Source organism: Gallinula chloropus (assembly GCF_964237585.1).
Source record: "Gallinula chloropus genome assembly, chromosome: 1".
Taxonomy (NCBI): Eukaryota; Metazoa; Chordata; class Aves; order Gruiformes; family Rallidae; genus Gallinula; species Gallinula chloropus.
In genome coordinates this window covers 212,947,437-212,967,743 of record NC_140085.1, presented here as the reverse complement: position 1 = coordinate 212,967,743, position 20,307 = coordinate 212,947,437, and the positions used below count along the sequence as shown (strand labels likewise).

The following is a 20,307-nucleotide window of genomic DNA, read 5'->3' as shown; positions in this document are numbered from 1 at the left end:
AAAAGACCACCCTGTGCAAGGTAGCTATGTGGTCCTCATGTACACAGACCACATTTTTGAGCGTAGGACCTACTCCAGCACATGGAGCCTCACAGTTTTACTTCCTAAAGAAGGAAAAATTGAAGTCTAAGTGTTATGTCTCATTTCCCACCAGAAGTCTGGCTGGTCAAGGATTAATCATTTATTTTCCAAATATCCATCTGGTAGCACTGTCTAGTGACCAAACTATCTCTGCCCACGGTCAGACAAGTCATGATTCAGATGAGTGGGAATGTGCTCTCCAGCAATCAGAGCAAGGGGACTCTGTCCATGAGATGGCAACTGAAACAGTCCGACTGATTTCCCATCAACTATTGGAAGACTAAGAAACATTTGAAATTCAGCCAGCAAGTTAAAAAGTGCCAGGGACTGTATTTCACCGACATTCGCAAAGCCAACCCTCCTGTATTCCCTCCTGCCACCCAGCCAGAGACATTGACATGAAAGTTGTAGGTCTGTGCTTTGGTAGCTTTGTTGTCTCTGTCTGCTGTCTACCCCACAGACCCAGTTTCCTGAACCAACAGGGAACAGGCACTGGTAGGTCTCCAGCCTTCCTGTTGTCTTCTTCCTGGGTCGAATATAGCTGAAGGGCAGACTCCAGCTTTATAGAGTGATAACTGCAAACATCTAACTTACCTAAGCTCTTTCATGCTTTGTAATAAAAGAGCAATTTACGTCTTCCCTGCTTGTAGCTAAAAATAACAGAAATGAAGTGTGGTGTTGTTAGTCCTGGGTGGTGCACTAATTAGTTCTCTGCTAATTCGGCTTTATTGCTGGCAATGATTATTGTGGAGTAATTACAGGGTTCCTATGAACCTGGCTTCACGTAGCAAGGGTAGGGAAATGAGAAGTGTCAGTACTATGGATACCCAGTGTTATTTCTGACATAGCAGAATTTTATATTACAGGGAGCAGTCATTTTGTACAAGGGTTTTAATAGCTGGAAACAGACCTAGGTGAGCTGCAGAATGGAAAACCTGCATTTTGAGTGCATTAAAAATCTGTTCTCTACTTGAAGGAGCACATAAAACCCCCACAGCCTTCAAATAAAAAAAACCTGTATGGAAAGGAAACTAGAGACTTCAGCCAAAATGCTAAAAATAATTATACCAGCATAGTCTTTTCCTCCCTCCCTCCAGTAGGAATGAATAAATGTTAACACACAGCCATCCTGTAGGAATTGCTATAGGGTGAGCTCTGTGTGTTGCTCTGTGGCTGTACAGACTGCGGATCATCTGCAAAAGGGACTGTGTCCAGTTCTGGGCTCCTCACCATCTGAAGGACATTGAGGTCCTGGAGCGAGTGCAGAGAAGGGCAACCAGGCTGGGGAAGGGGCTGGAGGGCAAATCCTCTGAGGAGCGGCTGAGGGAGCTGGGGGTGTTTAGCCTGGAGAAGAGGAGGCTGAGGGGAGACCTTCTCCCCACCTACAACTACCTGAAGGGAGGTTGTAGAGAGGTGGGCGATGGTCTCTTCAGCCAGGGGACAGGAGATGGGACAAGGGGCAATGGCATGAAGCTGTGCCAGGGCAGGGACAGACTGGACATTAGAAACAAATGTTTTCCTGCAAGAGTTGTCAGGGCCTGGAACAGGCTGCCCAGGGAGGGGGTTGAGTCACCTTCCCTGGATGTGTTCAAGGAAAGGGTAGCTGAGGTACTTAGGGATCTGGTTTAGCTCAGGATGGGAATGGTTGGACTTGATGATCTTAAAAGGTCTCTTCCAACCTTGTGATTCTGTAACAAAAGAAAGTGACGGATGGTTTGTGTGAGGAAAGATCCCAAAAGTGCTTTAGCTCAGATATCCTAAATGTTTCATTTTGTTGCTAAAACTGCCATGTCATCTTCCCTTTATCTTTTCCAAGTGCATCTAATATGCACGTGCTGCTGTCCTAATGGTTCGTGTCTCCATCCACCAGGTAGGAGAAGGCGGCATTGGGTGAAATCGGAATCAAAGGTGCTTGGGAAGGCAAATGAGAGTTAAATACTTCAAATGTCTTCCAAGAGCTGCACCCAACCAGTCAAGAAATTTAAATATCCTTAAAATTCTGGCCTTTGAGTTTATCACTTTGATATTGAAAGTTATCTGCATCTGTTCAGTAAAATGAACCCAAATTTCCATCATGTGATGGATGATGGAAACTCTCTGAACAGCTCTCTGAACAATAGTTCCATTGCTACTGTAAAAAGGAACTTTTAGTTTGAATTTCCCACATTTATGTACAGTCTGGGAGAAGAGCTCCTGGAGAGCAGCCCTGCTAAGAAGGACTTGGGGATTCTGGTGGATGAGAAACTTCACAGGAGCCAGCAGTGGCTCTTGCAGCTCGCAAGGCCAATGGGATCCTGGGCTCCATCAGCAGAGGGGTGGCAGCAGGGACAGGGAGGGGATTGTCCCTCTCTGCTCTGCCCTCGGGAGGCCCCATCTGGAGTCCTGTGTCCAGAGCTGGGGACCCAATACAAGAAGGATGTGGAACTGTTGGAGAGGGTTCAGAGGAGCCACAAGGATGATCAGAGGGCTGGAGCAGCTCCCCTGCGAAGAGAGGCTGGGGGAGCTGGGCTTGTTCAGCCTGGAGAAGAGAAGGCTGCAGGGGGACCTCATTGCAGCCTTCCAGTCCCTGAAGGGAACATACAAACAGGAGGGGAATCGACTTGTTCAAAGGGTAGACACTGGCAGGACAAGGGGGATGGATTAAAACTAAAGGAAGGAAGGTTTAGATTAGATCTTAGGGGGACATTTTTTACAGAGAGAGTGGTGAGGGGCTGGAACAGGCTGCCCAGAGAGGGGGTGGGTGCCCCATCCCTGGAGGTGTTCAAGGCCAGGTTGGATGGGGCCCTGGGCAGCCTTGTGTAGCTCCAGGCCTGGAGGTTGGTGTCCCTGCCTGTGTCAGGGGGGTTGGAGCTCTATGATCCTTGGGGTCCCTTCCAACCCAGACCATTCTATGATTCTATGATTCTTGTGTTGTAGAGAAGTGTTTGGAAGGCACTTTCACAAAACTGGGTGCTGTTGTGAAGTCAGAGCAAGGAAAGACTTCCTTTTTTTAGTGAGCAAGTAATTGTTTCCCTTAATCTCTTTGCTGTTCTCATGACTCTCTAACAAAGACCAGCATACAGCCATGTAATTAGTGGCTCTGGACGAGATCATGCTGAAACACAGCCTGGTGTGGCCAGGGCTTTTATATCACTGCATAGTCAAAGCAAAGGATAACGTTTAGTTGACAATACCATCTTTACAGAAGCATATGCCATTTCTTCAATCACTGAAATTGTTTTAAAGAGGAGAAGAACCATCAAACAACAGAGATCCTCTGGTCCAACACCTGCTCATGGCAGAGCCAACTCACCACATCACATCTGGCACTGACATAAGAGCCGTCTAACTGCAAAGAGGAAGAGTAACCGAGCTGAAAATATCCAGACAAAGAAGCAACATTTGTGCTTAGTATCAATTTACTGATTTTTCATTTCTTCATACAGCCATAAAAAGACATCCTGGCAGCTCTCATCATTAATACCCTTGTAGTAAATAGCAGCTTGAGAAGAGGATTAAACAGATATGGGCCTTTGATGTTTAATCCTCTCGGAAAAGAAGTAATAATAAAGATATCCACAAGTTATGTTACCCATCATTTGATAAATGAGGTTTCACTGCAGTCTTGAGGCATGATGAAATGTTAATAGCGTTGATATACTTAAGTGAAAATAATTATGATGTGGTTGTGAATCAGAAAGTCATCTGGGAGTGTAGGTACAGCTCCTGCCTGTGCTTTCAGGATAACGTCAGCCCTCCAGCTCCTGGGTTGTATGTAGATGACAACTTCTTCCAGACTCTGTGAACAACTGACATTCTGCTGTTTGGGGTTCAGTTCCTCAGAAGAAATACTCCAGACTTCCTCTTCAGTAGGCCTTTTCATGGAAAGAGCTAATGAGCAAACAGTGGGATCTAGAGGCAGCTCTGCTGGTAGTGTTAATCAGCTGATAAGGGCAGATAATACTGAGAGGACCCCCTGGGAGCTCAGCACTTTGCATTGCATTTGCTGTGCACAGGCCACAGATCCAGACCTCTGCCTTGGATATTTGAGCCCTTCTGCATGTTCTGTGTCTTACAGTATTTCTTGCACTCCAAATTACTCATCTCACACAGAACTCCAAAAGAAAGTGCTTTAATCTTTGTGATAAACAAGAACTGAGAAGTCTTTTTTATTAATACATCAAAGTATTATCTCCAAGGGGAGTTAGCTTCATATTAAAAGTTCAGAGTTTAATATAAATTCGCAGCATGAAGACCACCTCAGATGGGCAGAGATTCTCTGATGTATATCTGATTGCCCACATGTAATTTGAACATCTACAGCCCATGAAGAGTATAATCAAAGAATAATTAATATGTTGATAAGGAATTATATTTTGTTCTACTTATCTGCATAATTCTGAGAGAAAGTTTACAATGACAACATCCATCTTTTGGGGCATTGTTTACATTTTTGCTCAAATTATAACATGAAGCATTCCCTTGCATTCCCTGGTGCCTTTCATCTATAGTGCTCATCACAGAGCCCCAATTACTGTCTGACCAATTAACTTCAGTACCTCACACATGCAAACCACGTTGCCTATGGTGGATAAAAACTAAGGGAGGCACTGAAGTCTGAAACTTGACCTCCAGTTTAGGACACTGAGCTTGAAAAAACCCCGACTTCCCAAGACATTAAATCTCTGTCTTTAATTGGAGTTACGAGTACCCATGAGAGCTGAAACTAATGCTCAGCCCAGCGCTACATCCTCTTGGGAGCCCTCTGAGTGTCAGGCTGCTCCGGAGACCTCGTGCATCTTGTATGCTGCTCGACTTCAGGCTGCCTGTAAATCTCCTCCAGCCTTGCAAGAGATGACATTTTTTCCAAACCTTGGGAGGACGGAGGGTAGCTGCAAGCTGCATGTAGTGGGCTCCATCTGCTGCATCCAAATTCAAACCAGATCTCAAGGGCAGAGTACCAGACAAAACACCTTGTGCAATTTATAACCGCTGAGGAAACATGCCTTGTGTACAGATTGAACAATTCATTGCTCCTGTGATTGAAGTATTAGTAATCTAATCAAAGAGTTAGTCCAGGTACAAAGATGAGAACACCTATAATTCCAAGGATAAACTTATAGTAAGTTTCCAGTAGTGGTGCAGTTTCAATTGATACATACACACTTCTTATGAGCTATGCTTCTCCCTGGTGTTAACACTTCAACTTCCTATGACTTTCTAGGTCCTAAAATCAATGGTACTAATCTTCTTCTAGCAGAAAAGGGTTGAGAGGAGCTTAAAGCAAATCTTCACCTGAAGTTACCAAATAGGAGAAGTAGTATGATGATTTTCTTCTCCTCACTGTTGGGTCAGTTCAGGGTTATTTTTACACCTTTCCTGAAATAGTCACAGAATCGCAGAAAGGCTGAGATAGGAAAGTATGTCTAGAGGTCATCTTGTCCTGTCCCCCTGCTCAAGAAAGGCTACCTACAGCCAGCTCCCTAGGACCATGTCCAGATGGCCTTTGAATATCTGACGGGATATTCAAGGACACAGCCTCCACCACCTCCCTGAGCAGCATGTACCAGTGCTCAGTCACCCTCACAGTAAAGTGCTTCCTGCTGCTGGCTCATGTGCAAGTTGATGTTCACCAGACCCCCCCAGCACCTTTCCTGCAAAGCTGCTTTGCAGTCTGTGGGCCACTCCCTTCAAAAACAGTGATCCAACAGAAGATGTAGAAGATGAATAGGCACATAGAGGCGCAGTGTTTCAGTGACTAGCTATTATTAGTCTCTATTTGTTGTGGAAGCATCAAGTGGTACACTGTAAAAATGGCTTTATAGCAAATCTGAGCACACGCTTGAAGGTTTTATGAACATCATTGGACTCAACGTTTCCCTTCTAAATAGGAGCTCAGCAGCTATTTTGGTCTTCAGGCCACTCTTTGGTTGATGCTACAGAGAAGTTTAAATGCTGCCTAGACATCTTAACTTGAAAACCCAAAAGCAGAAACTCATAAAATGAGGATCTGCTTTCAAAATTTGTCCCATAGTCACTTTATGAGTCACTAGAAGTTTTGGAATAGATCCCAAGGTATGGGAGTGTGTTCCTTCTCTACCTAGTTGATAATGTTCCTTCTACATTAAAAATAAACCACATTTTATATTATAGCCCTTAAAGACTCATATTTTCCGTACCTTTATCCAAACACAATTTTTTAGGGGACAGAGAGTGCTCATGTATCAAAGCCCTGTTAGCTCTCAAAGTCAGCAGCCCTTGGCTTCTGAACAGCCAGTCAAATAGGTGGGAAGGGCAGCGTGGTACTGGGGAGTGGGTGGGTGGTACTCTGTCCTCCGAGTCTGTGCTGAGCCAAGACTCATGGGGGCTGTCAGAAGGCAAGAAAAGGAATATAAATCCTAATGGGGAAAGGGGAGGATGTGAAGGGAACAGAGCTCTTAATCACTTCTGCCCATTAGCAATACCAGAGTATTTTTCCTAAGATTAAAGGCAGGCGAGCCTGGTGTCCTTGTCAGCTCCCTATATATATATATATATATATATATTTAATAATTTGAATTTTATCTGTCTCATAAATCCTGTTAGTAGTTTCAGCTGGATAAAGTATTCTCCTTGTTTCTTGTCATAAACTGCTGCAGCGTTCTTTTATGCAGCTGCCACATTTCATCCTCATGCAGCTGCATTTCACCCTGGGATGAAGTGATCCCTATATATAACTTTCGCATCAGTTTTTATAACCATTTTAAAAGTGCCTCAAGATGAGAAGTGAGATGCAAGCTATTGTTTTATTAGTGTCATCACAAAGTGCTGCATTGTACAAATCAATTGTAAGCTAAGAAGAATAGTGATTCTGAAGTGTTACTGGAAGGTAGGGAGAGGGTTTTTTGGGGTTAGGAGGGATTCTAAGTCCTGGTTTAGGCATTTAATAGGAAGATGGCAAAAAAAATGCAAACTAACATCAAGTAAGGTTGTATTAACTGAGTGGACATGTAGGACTAAAGGTAGGAAAAGTGTCAGAGCAATGAATGGCAGAGAGTTAACTTTAAGTGACTTTGGACTGGAAGATAGAGAAAGGTGAGGAGAAAGAGAAACCAGCAGTAAATAGAAATGGTCGTGATGGCAAGAAGTGTTTGGAGAGGGCACTCAAAGAAGGACCTGAATCTCTTGGTTTTATCACATAGCTGAGCCATATAACACAGATGTGACTTTTCAGCATCAGCTGGCACTATTAAATGTCTTTGCTGTGGTAATAATGTCAAGCCTGAGACATTCAAATGGTAAGACAACCACTTGGTCTACAAATCTCATGGCATTCCCACATGTAGGTACCTGATAGTGTCGAACACTCTCTACCTCAGCAGGGGGAGTTACTTAGAAGTCTACACAATGGGAGAATTCCCTGGGGAACTGATTTCCTACACTGCCAACTGCTAGTGCTTTCCCTGTTGATGAGATGATATTTACATAGCTGCCTTCATGTTATTAGCTATTGTCTTATACACCTAGCTCTAATGAGGTCGAGGTGTTAAAAAATACTAATACAAGCAGAGTGCTGTCAGACCTGTACAGGTTCTTGTGAACCTGCTATAAATCTCAGGCTTACTAGTTTTGCCAGTATCCCATTAATTTAGGAAAGGGATTCAGCATGGTCCTTTCACCCAAAGGGGACTGAGGTTTCTCACTCCTTGCCAGCATAACAGGCCTTTATTCTTGTGAAACGCAGCCTTGCTCAAGGTGAAAGGCTGACAAGAAGTCTCCCAACCAAGCTGTGCAGAATTCAGTCACAGGAGGGAACAAATCAATTGTCATATTGGTTGAAACAGTTTATACAGTCCCCAACTATGCTGAAGCAATAGAAATGCTAATAACTCAGGAGAAGAATCTGTATAAGAGGGTCTTCTAACCAGAAAAAAAAATATATAATCATAATACTGTCTTTAATTTGGTTTCATTTATTCCATTCTGGAGAATCCTTTCCCAGATCTGTGGTGGTAGCAGTGTGCAGTCAGTCTTGAGCTCGCTCATCTCCTGATCCCAGTGTCCTTTGGCAATGAATTTTATAGATTGCTATAAAAAAAAAAAAAAACCTACAGCAACTTTATCAGACCAGATTGCCTCCCTTCATTTTCATTCCTCCATTTTCATTAATCTCCCTTGTCCTTGTGCTGCAAAGGGAGAGTGAATAGAAGTTCCCAATATCCTATTTTGCATTCCCCCTGATTTTGTACCCTTTTACCATAACCCTTTCTTATTCATCCACTCTCCAAGGTAAACAGACCCCATCTTTTCATCTCTCAGCATATGAGATGTTTTTGTTCATGTCCCTAAATAACCACACTTCTCACTTGCAACCTTTCTAAGCAGTCAGAGCATGAATGGACATCATCTGACTATTATTCATCAAGTGCAAAGAATTACACATAAAGAAACTACTCATGAGCTTGAAAGGATTTTTTTTCTATTGACATTTGAATTATAGCCAGCCACAGTAGTTTAAAAGGTCCATATTTTATTGTATTATTACTGGTACTACAATATTCCACAAAAGCTTAAGGTCTATTAAAATAACACATTGACAGCTTTATTTGTTCCTTGCTTGCAAAACATAACCTTGCCTCTAAAAGTAATTATATGGCATGATATAAAATAATCCCAATGAAATTCCACTTTTGAAAACCTTATTATCAGGATTTATTGAAGAGCATGCACCCCAGTGTAGTAAAATAATATCAATTCATTGTACAGTTATGCTTTATATTTGTACTATAAATGGTAATTTTACAGGTGCATGGTACAATTACATGTGCTTTTATTACTGGAATTCTCCTGGAAAAGTTCTATAGAGTGGAAGGGAATGGGCTAAAGCATTAGATATCTACCTAAAAGCATTCTCTCAAATGGAGTGCTCAGGAACTTAATGCCAGAAGCCTGAATGGTTTTAGAGACACAAATATCCTTTGCAGAAAAATTTATATCATCCTATAAACAAAACTCTAGAATTTCCCCTTTTAAAGAACTCTGAGGGGTACAATGCAACATGAAAATGTTACTGGAAATTGTGTCTGTCTTTATTAACTTTCATGGGGCATTTTCCCTGGGGAATATGAACTGCTTTGTATTTTAACGTGTTCTGCACCAACCTACTTGCATTGGTGAAATGAGGCTGTGATCTATTAAAGGTATTCACTTGCTCCTTTGAGCTTCTGTTTTTCTGGGGATTTTCTATTTGACCTTGGAAAGTCTCCTTTTTTTCATATTTACAAATATTTTCCTGTTCTTTAAAAAATTAAGCACTTCTAACCTGCTGTAGTCAAATTTCTTAGCTCCAAAGCAGCTTTGCAAATGCCATTCAATGGAAACCTCTCAGCCTTTAGTGATACATAGTAGCTGAGAGTGACCATGGCATCATGGATTTAGGTATCTGAGATGTTCAGAAATTGGGTATTTGGTCTGCCCAGAGCAGAGTTCTAAGAGTGTTAGTAACTGTGGAGTGACATAGATGTATTTTTATGGGCAGTGAAAGGAGTCAGGCACCTAATTCCCACCAATCTTGTCTTTAACCTGCTTATGCACTTTTGAAGTTCTTTAAATTCCTATTTATAAAATAAGAATAAGAGTTACATGGATAAATATCTTGAAAGAAGATGAGATGTAGGGGCAGGAATGTAATGAGCATCATTGAAGTACCTCAGGCTGAGCTGAGAGAAGAAGCCGAAACACTGAGAGAAGCTGAACCTCTTCTTATTCAGCTTCAGCCTGAACTGAGTTTCCATACAGATCCCATCTGCCCTCATGAGTCCTCTTCTGGGAAGGTATCAGGTGGTGGGATGACTTGTTGATGGTATGACAGGTGTACAGGGCAGAAGGGATGGATACCTCAAGACCAGCAAGGCAAAGCTGAAGCTGTCTCACATGGCCTTCTACAACTGCCTTGAGCAAGCCTCAGATTTAACACACAACCAATGATTCCTCCCCAGGGGTGTCCTCTGGTTCAGCTTTCACACAGGTCCACAGTGGCTTCTGGAAAGGAATAGATGTTATTAACCCAGGGGTGATCTGAACCTCCAAACTGACCATGAAATGCCAGGCAGATGTTCTGGAATATGCAGTACACACTCTCTCACCCCAAGAGTTTTCCTCCTCTTGAAGGAGAGAGTAAGACAAAGACCAGAAGTTAATGCAGAGCATAGCACCAGCCTAACCACCTTCAAATCCTGAGAGCTGCACCCAAGTTGTTACTCTACTCCCAAGCAACACTTGCAGGAGTGAGACCTCTTTTACATCCCAGACTGGCTTGTGATGGCCACTGATGCAGTTGCATGGTAAAAGACACACTTTTCCAATGACTTGATTAATCATTTTCTCTAACACTGCCAGATATTTTACCTTCAGGCTAGCAGATTAGATTTAAGTGGTGAGCAATATAGGGGGAATAAATAAGTGAGCATAAGCAGTGCTTTGTTACAGACAGATGAATAATAAGGGTTACCTCATAAAGTTGATGTAAACACAGTAGATGGGGTAATGATGTACCTTATTTATTCTAGTTGCAGTTTCTTTCACTGCACTGGGCAAAGGGATATCTGAATCTTAAAAGAAGTTTTTTTTAAAAAAAGAGAAAAACACCAAAACAGAAGAGACAGAAGGGGGAGAATGGCAGAAAGGCAGAAGCAAGAGGAAATGTGATGTCTAGGCAGGGAAAGGGAAAGAACTGAACTGTGGTATCTAGGTCTTAGCACTGAGATTTATGAGTGGTGATAAGGTCCCAAACTAGAAAATGAACCTACATAGTTTTTCTCTTGGCAGAGCCAGATTCTCTGAAGTTATTAAACAGTTCTCTTTCATGTGAGGAAGGGCTGTCCTGGTGGTTTGATTTTCTTTGGCTCATTAAAATGCAGCTAATGTGGACTAAGCAGGACCTTTAGAGGGTCTGGATAAGTCTCCTAATCCAACAGCAGACCACTCCCACTTTTGGCACGAAGAGAGCTGAGGACATCTCTGAAGGGCTAGCCAGGAGCCAGTGTGGCACAAAGCAGGGAGATGGCAGCTGGTGTGGCCCAGGCAGAGCAGGATGTCCACTTTGGTGGCAAGCTGGGTACAGGAGTCTTCCTCTGGTGTTGGGTACTGTCACCACAGTTTTTGAAGAATCAGAGAAAGTGTTGGGAGAGAGAGAGAGAGATAGAAAGACTGCAAGAAACTCTCTCTGTTCCAGCCCTGGGATAGCCAGAGCACCCACATGGTCTGTGGGAGACAAGCTCAAACCTGCTTAACACTAAGCATGGACTGAATGCTGCACCCCAGCTGTGCTCTGAACATCAGTCAGGTTTCCTGGGTCACCCTCTGTCCCCTTACATCTTAAACAAATGAAAAAATGGATCAAAGGTTTGCATATCTGTCTCTCCTGTGTGATGATGTATGCTTTGGGCTACTCTATCTGTGCCTCTGATAAGCACAGTGGGGCAATTCCAGGATGTGAGATTAAGAAACAATCACAGAAGGGGGGAAAAAAAGAAAGAAGAAAAAAAGAAAAAAAGAAAGAAGAAAAAAAGAAAAAAAAAAGAAAGAAGAAAAAAAGAAAAAAAGAAAGGAGAAAAAAAGAAAAAAGAAAAAAAATATGGCTTTTCTGGTCAAAGAAGGGGAAGTGTGACAAGGTTTTAAGTCCCTGCTTCCATATGTGCACTGAAAGGTTTTGGTGATGCAGGAACAACTCCTGGGGGGGCTTCTGGGGTAAGATTCAAGGAAGGTCACCAGCAATATCTGTGTGCAGGGGACTTTGGTCATACCTCCTGGGAAGAACTGGTGGATGAGAGGGATATGGAGGCCATGAGGAGATCATCACCCCCATCTCCCCAGAAATGTGGCTGGAGGCTTTTGTGTGGATCTCCTTTATTACTGGCTGCCAGTTAAAAAGTGAAATGGAAAAGAGAAATTTGCTTCCTGTCAAGCTACTAAATCTGAATAAAACCCCTGAGAATTCAAGTACTGTGAGACATATTGATGCTTGTTAATATTTGTGACTGAATTATCATCTGGCCTTAATAATTAATGAGTGTCATTAACTGCTGCCCAAGCAAGTGGAAAGCAGTAGGTGAATTATCCCTGCTTTTCTGTCAGTCAGCAAAGGGCAATGCTGCATAAACCCCACCTGCCTTTGGGTGCACAAGGGTGAGCAGCCTTCTGGTCACAGCAGGGGAGATGCTGCTTGTGGGTCAGTTGTGGTTGATGTACTCCTGGGTGTTTTCTGAGCAGTAAATCCTTGATTGTGCCTTTTCAACGTAAACTGCAGGCTCAGCCGAGAGAGGAAGGGCTGGGACAGGTGCCTTTAGCCAGTGGAAATACACTTGGATGAGTGAAGTTATGGTTTTGGCTGGATTGGCAGCACATTGAGCTTTTCCCTTTCTGCTGTCCTCTGGACAAGATGAAAAAGGAAAGAGAAAAAGGAGAAAATGGGCACTGGTACATGTCTGAGCTGAGGCCCAGCAAGAAAATCTTACTCAGGGCTCCATCTGTTTGTTTGAGGTGATCATTACATTACAGTACATTACAGAGAGAGTGGTGAGGGGCTGGAACAGGCTGCCCAGAGAGGTGGTGGATGCCCCATCCCTGGAGGTGTTCAAGGCCAGGTTGGATGGGGCCCTGGGCAGCCTTGTGTAGCTCCAGGCCTGGAGGTTGGTGTCCCTGCCTGTGGCAGGGGGGTTGGAGCTCTGTGATCCTTGGGGTCCCTTCCAACCCATGCCATTCTATCATTCTATGATTACAAAAATGAGAATAGTCCAAATAAATTCTTTTGTGAAAGATACAGTCAGAGATTTGAAGGCAGAAGTTAGTCCATCAATAATTCTTGACTGGTTGCCATGTGTTACAAACAGCAGCATAAAAATGGGGAAAAATCCCACCCAATGGACGAGATTGACATCGTTGGTTATTCCCCACAATTCTTCACCCATTGCAACCTAAGATTCTTTTAGATCTCACTTGGGCTGCAGAAAGATTCCCCAGCAAGCTCCTCTGAGCACAGAATCACAAGGTCGGAAGAGACCTTTGAAGATCATCAAGTCCAACCATCCCCATCCTAAGCTAAACCAGGTCCCTAAGTACCTCAGCTACCCTTTCCTTGAACACATCCAGGGAAGGTGACTCAACCCCCTCCCTAGGCAGCCTGTTCCAGCCCTGACAACTCTGTCAGGAAAACATTTGTTTCTAATGTCCAATCTGTCCCTGCCCTGGCACAGCTTCATGCCATTGCCCCTTGTCCCATCTCCTGTCACCTGGCTGAAGAGACCATCTACCAACTGCAAAAAGCACTGACATATGACAAGCATATAAGAGCATTAAATGACAGCATTCTCCATCACCCACAGCCTTCCTTGGTTGTGCTTCCAGGCCAGTTGAAGCTGGAATGTACATACAGCTGTTCTGAGCTGTAAAATGCATTTTGAAAAGGGATTGATTCCTCTGTGTTTCATGAGATGGAATTAAGCAAAAAGAAGAAAAAAAAAAAAAAAACAAAAAAAAAAAAAGTAGAAAGACTTGTCTTTTTTCCAAGCATTTAATAGAAACATTCAGAGTCCCTGGAACAGAATGGAGATGTGCTTTCTGCACACAGATGTGCAGTAGTGAGAGCCGCGGTTTATGTGAGCTGCTCATTCTTCTGTGCACTGTTAAGGACTCAATGTACTTTCATACTCCTCCTCTTTTTTTTTTTTGGCCTTGATGTGAACTAATGTCAAAGCAAATGAAGAGCTGGTGGTAAATGCTTTTCAGCACTGCTAATGGCTACAGCCATTGTGGGGCTGTTACTGGCTGTCTCATCCCTGTCAGGGAATTGGGGTTTTGATAAGTTGACCTTGAATTCTGAACTTTGATTTGTGCAACAAAATTTGCTGGAGGTGCTGGAACAGGCTGCCCAGAGAGGTGGTGGATGCCCCGTCCCTGGAGGTGTTCAAGGCCAGGTTGGATGGGGCCCTGGGCAGCCTTGTGTAGATCCAGGCTGGAGGTTGGTGTCCCTGCCTGTGGCAGGGGGTTGGAGCTCTATGATCCTTGGGGTCCCTTCCAACCCACACCATTCTATGATTCTATGATTCTATGACTCTGTATTTGGAGGATGGGAAAGGTGTGTGGGTCACATACTGCAGGGTAGAGTTAAAGCAGGTTTTATGGTGAGTTTCAGTGGGTGAAATCATTAGAGGTGTAATGAGTGATTTGAACATAATTACACTGGGAAAAAAAACAGCATCTCCTATCTATAAAAATGCATTTTAGTGGAGAACAGATTTACAACTGGAATCTTCCCTTTTTGCATGCAAGGCAGAACATGCAGAAGAGCAACTGAGCCTGATTTTCTTTTCCCAGTTCCACTGCTTCCTTTATTTTTAGGGGTTTGTATTATGGCTGCCTAGATTATACAGCTGTAAATGTGCCCAAAACCCTTGACTCATTCATTCAGGTTGAATAATAAGCAACCTTACATGTCTACTTTTTCCACCACCTGCACACTCCATTCCTTCGTGTTTTGCAAACGTAAGAGGTGCAGGTACGTGTTTTGACTTTGATCTTGCAAACTGAAACTGTTCAAGTGGTAGATCCTGATCTAGATCTGGCCAGCAAAGAGGTATTGCCTGGGTTTCCCCAGCAACCCACGTTTATCTGGGTGAGCCTCTGTTTTCTGTTGTTCCTCCAGTCTCCCTGGGAGCAGCTGCACACTGAGGCAGTGCAGGTGCCTGTGTGGATGGGCAGAGCTGGACCTGGCATGCTGCTTTCAGGTCTCCATAGAATGAGCCCATGTAGCCTGATAGAAATCATAGAATCATGGAATGGTCTGGGTTGGAAGGGACCCCAAGGATCAGAGAGCTCCAACCCCCCTGCCACAGGCAGGGCCACCAACCTCCAGGCCTGGAGCTACACAAGGCTGCCCAGGGCCTGTGATGTACCCTCCTGTCAGCGTGCTTTGTTCATGTCAGAGGTTGGGCACATAACTCCATGTGTCACTGCTAGAGTGCTCAAAGTCTCTTTCACTGGAGACACTTGAAAATTCATCCCCTGCTTTTGTGTGGCTGATGTTTATTTACTCCTCTCTAGTCACTGGGTGGAGTGGATCTGCCTCTCCTGTGCAAAAAGCTGTAGGGCTTATGTAGTTCTCCTCTCACACACAATGTTCTTCCATTCCCTCATGCACACCTCTATAGGTGTCACCTCCTAAAGGACTATTCTCTTGCCCAGCTCATGACTCCCCTCAGCTTTTCCACAGGGGTAGGATATATCTTACCCAGTGAAAGCTGCTCGAAAGGGGAAACCTAGTCCAGCATGATCTGTGTCCACACCTCTAAAGAGAGGAGAGGCAGGGAGAAAATGACACAATTCCTCTCCTTGCTGCTTAATACTAGCCTTCTCAAGAAAAGATTTGTCTGAGCAGATAACTGAAACAAGCCTGGAAGTGGATTAAAATTAAAGACTCAGCAGTCTGGGGTCCAGTGCTGGAAGCTACTGCCTGTGTCTGTTTTATTTAGCTGCTTATCCTCCCTCTGTTAGCAGCCACCAGAGAAAAGCATTGTCAGTAGTTGATTTATCCCACCTATTTCAGACACTACTTTAAGGTGAAATGAATCCCCACCCCTCCACCTTGGAAGTCACTGTTTCTCTATTGACTGTGTCTACATAATGGAGCTCAGATGGCTAAAGGTGGGAAGGTGCATCCCACCTGTCAGTTGTCCCTTTGGTAACATGAGACCTGCACTGGGGTTTACCTGGCAGAGCTTTCAGCAGCTTTCATGTAGGAATTCTCTCTGCAAGAAGTGTCAGAGCAGGAGAGGAAACACACTGCCTGCTCCCTGTTGTCCCATTTCCACCCTGCTTCATCTTCATTTGATGATCTTCATCTGTCCTGTTCCCCTCCCCAGTGACTTACCCTTGGGGGGACGACAGGGCACAGGACCACTAACTGGGCTAAGCAACTTCTCCTGCTGCATGGAGATGTTTAACATTTCATCCCAGTCACTGAGTGGCTGTGCAAACCCCAGGGGCCTGTGCAGGTAGGTGGATTTCTTTGAGAGATTCTACTTTATTTTCTGATGCCATGAAAAAACACTTCAGGGTGCTGACAGTAGTTTGAAGCAACAGACAGCCACTGCCAAGTCTCTTTGCTATTTCCTTGCAATTAAAAGAGCTTCTAATGCAAAATAACAGAGAACATTTTTCTCTTTCTCCTCAGAAATCGAAGCAAAGGAAGCCTGTGACTGGCTACGTGCAGCTGGATTTCCCCAATATGCTCAGTTCTATGAGGGTAAGTAGGTTTTACTCCTCTTTGTGCAGTGCTGAAAGTGCACTGGGCCCTTGCCAGGAGAGCTTGCAGTTGGCCAGCTCTACGTTTGACTGAGTTGTGGCCATGGCTGGCAGCTTCACAAAGCCTTGGCTGCTGGAGACATACCAGTACCTAAAGAAAAGTAATGTTCTTGCCCTCATACCACAGGGACATAGTTGGTACAAACCTCAAAGGTGGACCAAAGGAAGTAAAAAAGGTCCAAATACATCAGTGTCTTTTTTTTTTAGACTTCCTGAACTGTTTAAGATGAGATTGAAAACACTGCAGTTACCAGAAGTGAATAATTTGAGTTGCATTTTATATTTGCAAAGCAGGAAAAGCCCATGTTTGGGTGCTAGCTCAAAGCACATGGAAGGGACTCCTTCCTAGCTGTAAAGTTTGTGCCCAGGGAAGCAGCATCCCAGGGGTCAGGGCGTGTGGTTGTGCTGCTGCTGAATTCAGGAGCAGTTTGGGGGCTGGGACTGGGTTTTTCCTGTTCTCCCAGAGTAATGCTGAGAAGGAAACCGCAGCTGATCCTCGTTTTTTCCCAAACTGCATATTCTCTCTGCCAGAGACACTGAGCCAGCTCGGCCTGCTTGGGCTTATTAGCAGAAGCTCAGCTCTGCCAAGTGCTGCTGGACACCTTCCAGGGTCAGCTTGGGTCTGAAGGCAGCACAGCTCCACTCATGGAGCAGTGGCCAAGAAACCTTGTGGGTTAAAGTAAGCTCTCCTGAGAGACAGCTCAGACATCATCCATCCCCACACATGGGCTAGACAAGGACACCTCTGCAGTTTCTGATGGCCAGCTGAGGTCCCTCAAGGATCAGGTACTGGGTCCTGATAGGCCACCCAGGTGTCCAGGAACTGGGAGCACCATGCAGAAGTGCTCAGGTGGCTCCTCAGGAGCCAGGCAGGCTCTGTTAAAGCCAGCAAGGAACTACAGTTAATAAGTCTGCCAGACCACAGCTGACATAGGTGTGTGTCTGTCATGCTCCCTGGGTGCCCAGTAGTACTTCTGCACCTGCCATGTAATCGAAGTATCATCTCAGAACCCTGTTCCCACAGGGAAAGGCCAACCTGCTGCCTGCTGAACTCAAAGGGATGTTTCCCTCTGAAAAGCCACCTGTGCTGGGCTCCCACAGTTCCCACAAAGTCAGCATGCACTCTAGACAGTCTCTGTCTCTGAAAACAAGGTCCTTTTTACAGGCATCTATTATGTCAGTGTTAAGTACTAGTGTCTGAAAATGCTGGCAGCAGTTCCTGTATCCCAGCATCCTGCTGTGGTACCTAAGCATGGCAGAGCAGTCTGGAGAGCAGCCACAGCGCTGGAACCCCTCCCGCTGTTCCAGAGCCCACTAATGTGTTGCAGTCATGTCACTTTTCATTACCAGTGTCAGCTCCCAGCACACTGGCCTGGCTTTTTAGCTAATATTGGGGGTTCTAATTCAGCTTGGTTTTTCTTTCTCTCACTTGACTAACCCTTTGTTTGAAATCATCCTTACTGGGACCTGTATCAAAAGCAGAAAGAGCAGAAGGCTTCTGTTTCCTGGGAAGAGTCTGGCATAGCAAATAGCTCCTTAAGGCACTGTGATGGGAATGGGGAGCCTTGTGGCTCATGTGAATAGAGGTGTGCTGATAACTCCCTGACCCCATTCATTTGTGCTTGGTGCTAGAAAGAACAGTTACCAGCTGAGTGTATTCTTAATGCCAGAAGGAAATCACCTCGCTCTCTCTTTGGTGCACAGGGTGTTCAACGACACCTTTAACAGGAAAGAGGGAAAAAAAAAAGTCACTGGAAGGGCCACAAGTGCAGCTGGGAGGAAACCAGCTCTGAGTACAGCTGGTCATACTAGGTTTCAGTGAGCAAGCACATCCAAAGCGTTTCAGAGGTGGGTGATGTATTTTCATTGGAGTAGCAAGCAGTCATCTTAATATCCTGTCTCCTTTTTCAGACTCCCAGTTTCCCATTGACATTGCTGCAGTAAAGAAAGATCATGATTTTCTTGACAAGGACCTTGTAGAACCTCTTTGCAGGTAAAAACCACCTAAAGTTTCTTTTCTGATCATTTAAAGATGTCAGCTGATTAGCTGTTGTGTTAGCACAGCAGCAAAAGAGATGTTTGCTTGTCCACCTGCATTAAGCAGTGATACCTGTAATGATACCATTCTGAATTCATCAGCAGTGATATCTATCATGATACCATTCTGAATTCATCAGCAGTGATATCTATCATGATACCATTCTGAATTCATAAGCAGTGATACCTATAATGATACCATTCTGAATTCATAAGCAGTGATATCTATAATGATACCATTCTGAATTCATCTCTCTCATGGAATACCCTGGTGTAGGACTCACAACACTCACAGAACACACCACATGATTTGTGAAGACCCAAACCCAATGGATACAGCACTCCTGCCTTATAAGAAAGAACTAGCAAACCCTGAGTAAATAAGAGTCACATTTGAGTTGTGCTTCAGTAACTCTTATGTCCAAGCACAGCAGAAAAGATGACATTTTCTTGCACAGATTTCAGCAAGTACTTTCTCTGGCAGCAGATGTGGTTTTCATGCTGCTGTGATTCCCTTGGTACTCTCTTTTTGGCAGCAGTGACAAAAGTGGGACCAGAACTCCACAGTACTACAGGTGCTCCAACTAATCACTGGTTTGTCCCTCCCAGAAGGCTCTGTTTGCTGTTTATCTGCTCTTTATACTCAGCCTGTGATGAATAAGCTGTATCACGATGCTCAAGTACTGTCCCCCAGGACTCAAGAAGCAGCAATCCTGGGGTAGTTTTGCAAAACCCTGTTGCAGAGGCATTGTTTCCCTCTTCTTTCTCCTCTGCTCAGCTGAAGCTGAGTTCTGCTTGTGTCCTCTTCAGCAAGGATGAAGGAGCATCTGGCCCCTAACCAAGCAGTCTTTATTACATGCTATGGAAACTGTCACACCACCAACATCAAGATAATTGGACAAAACTCTATTTCCCCTTCTGCACCTGTGGCTTAAAATCATCAGAGAATATATGCTGTTCCACTGCACATCATAGTGTGCATTGCAGGGATTCATGAGTCTGCAGTAGAGGACTGCAGAGAGGGTTTCTGAGAACCATAGAAAATAAGGCTGGGAGAGATTTCATCTAGTGCATCTCTCTTGGGTGACAGAGCCCTGGGACAGGCTGCCCAGAGAGGCTGTGGAGTCTCCATCTCTGGAGACATTCAAAACCTGCCTGGATGTGTTCCTGTGTGGTTTAGTCTGGGTGATCCTGCTCTGGCAGGGGGGTTGGACTGGATGATCTTTTGAGGTCCCTTCCAACTCCTAATGTTCTGGGATCACTATGCCCAGGCCTAGAGAAACCTTCTTTCCATGCATACATGCCTCTCCCTGCTTAAGTCTGGCGTGGTGGAAGATGTACTTTGCTGTGATTTGGGAACTGGGAAGTGGCAGGAGGTTGAGCTCTCTTCACAGAATCACAGAACCACAAGGTTGGAAGAGACCTTTGAAGATCATCAAGTCCAACCATTCCCATCCTAAGCTAAACCAGATCCCTAAGTACCTCAGCTACCCTTTTTTTGGACGCATCCCGGGAAGGTGACTCAACCCCCTCCCTGGGCAGCCTGTTCCAGCCCTGACAACTCTGTCAGGAAAACATTTGTTTCTAATGTCCAATCTGTCCCTGCCCTGGCACAGCTTCATGCCATTGCCCCTTGTCCCATCTCCTGTCCCCTGGCTGGAGAGACCATCGCCCACCTCTCTACAACCTCCCTTCAGGTAGTTGGAGGTGGGGAGAAGGTCTCCCCTCAGCCTCCTCTTCTCCAGGCTAAACACCCCCAGCTCCCTCAGCCACTCCTCAGAGGATTTGCCCTCCAGCCCCTTCCCCAGCCTGGTTGCCCTTCTCTGCACACTTCCCCTCTGCCCTCTCCAATGAAGTTGGAGGACCATCTAA

General features: G+C 44.7%; 1 protein-coding gene across 2 annotated transcripts in view; it reads left to right on the top strand.

Moving 5' to 3' along the window:
* Positions 1-20,307, top strand: part of STARD13 (StAR related lipid transfer domain containing 13) — a gene marked incomplete at both ends in the record, with an annotated part of 297,240 nt that overhangs the window by 232,867 nt on the left and 44,066 nt on the right. For both annotated transcript variants that reach the window (XM_084279657.1, XM_084279658.1), the window contains 2 exons: positions 16,268-16,339; positions 18,310-18,391. In XM_084279657.1, the coding sequence (XP_084135783.1) occupies positions 16,268-16,339; positions 18,310-18,391 (154 nt within the window). The remainder of the gene's footprint in view (positions 1-16,267; positions 16,340-18,309; positions 18,392-20,307) is intronic.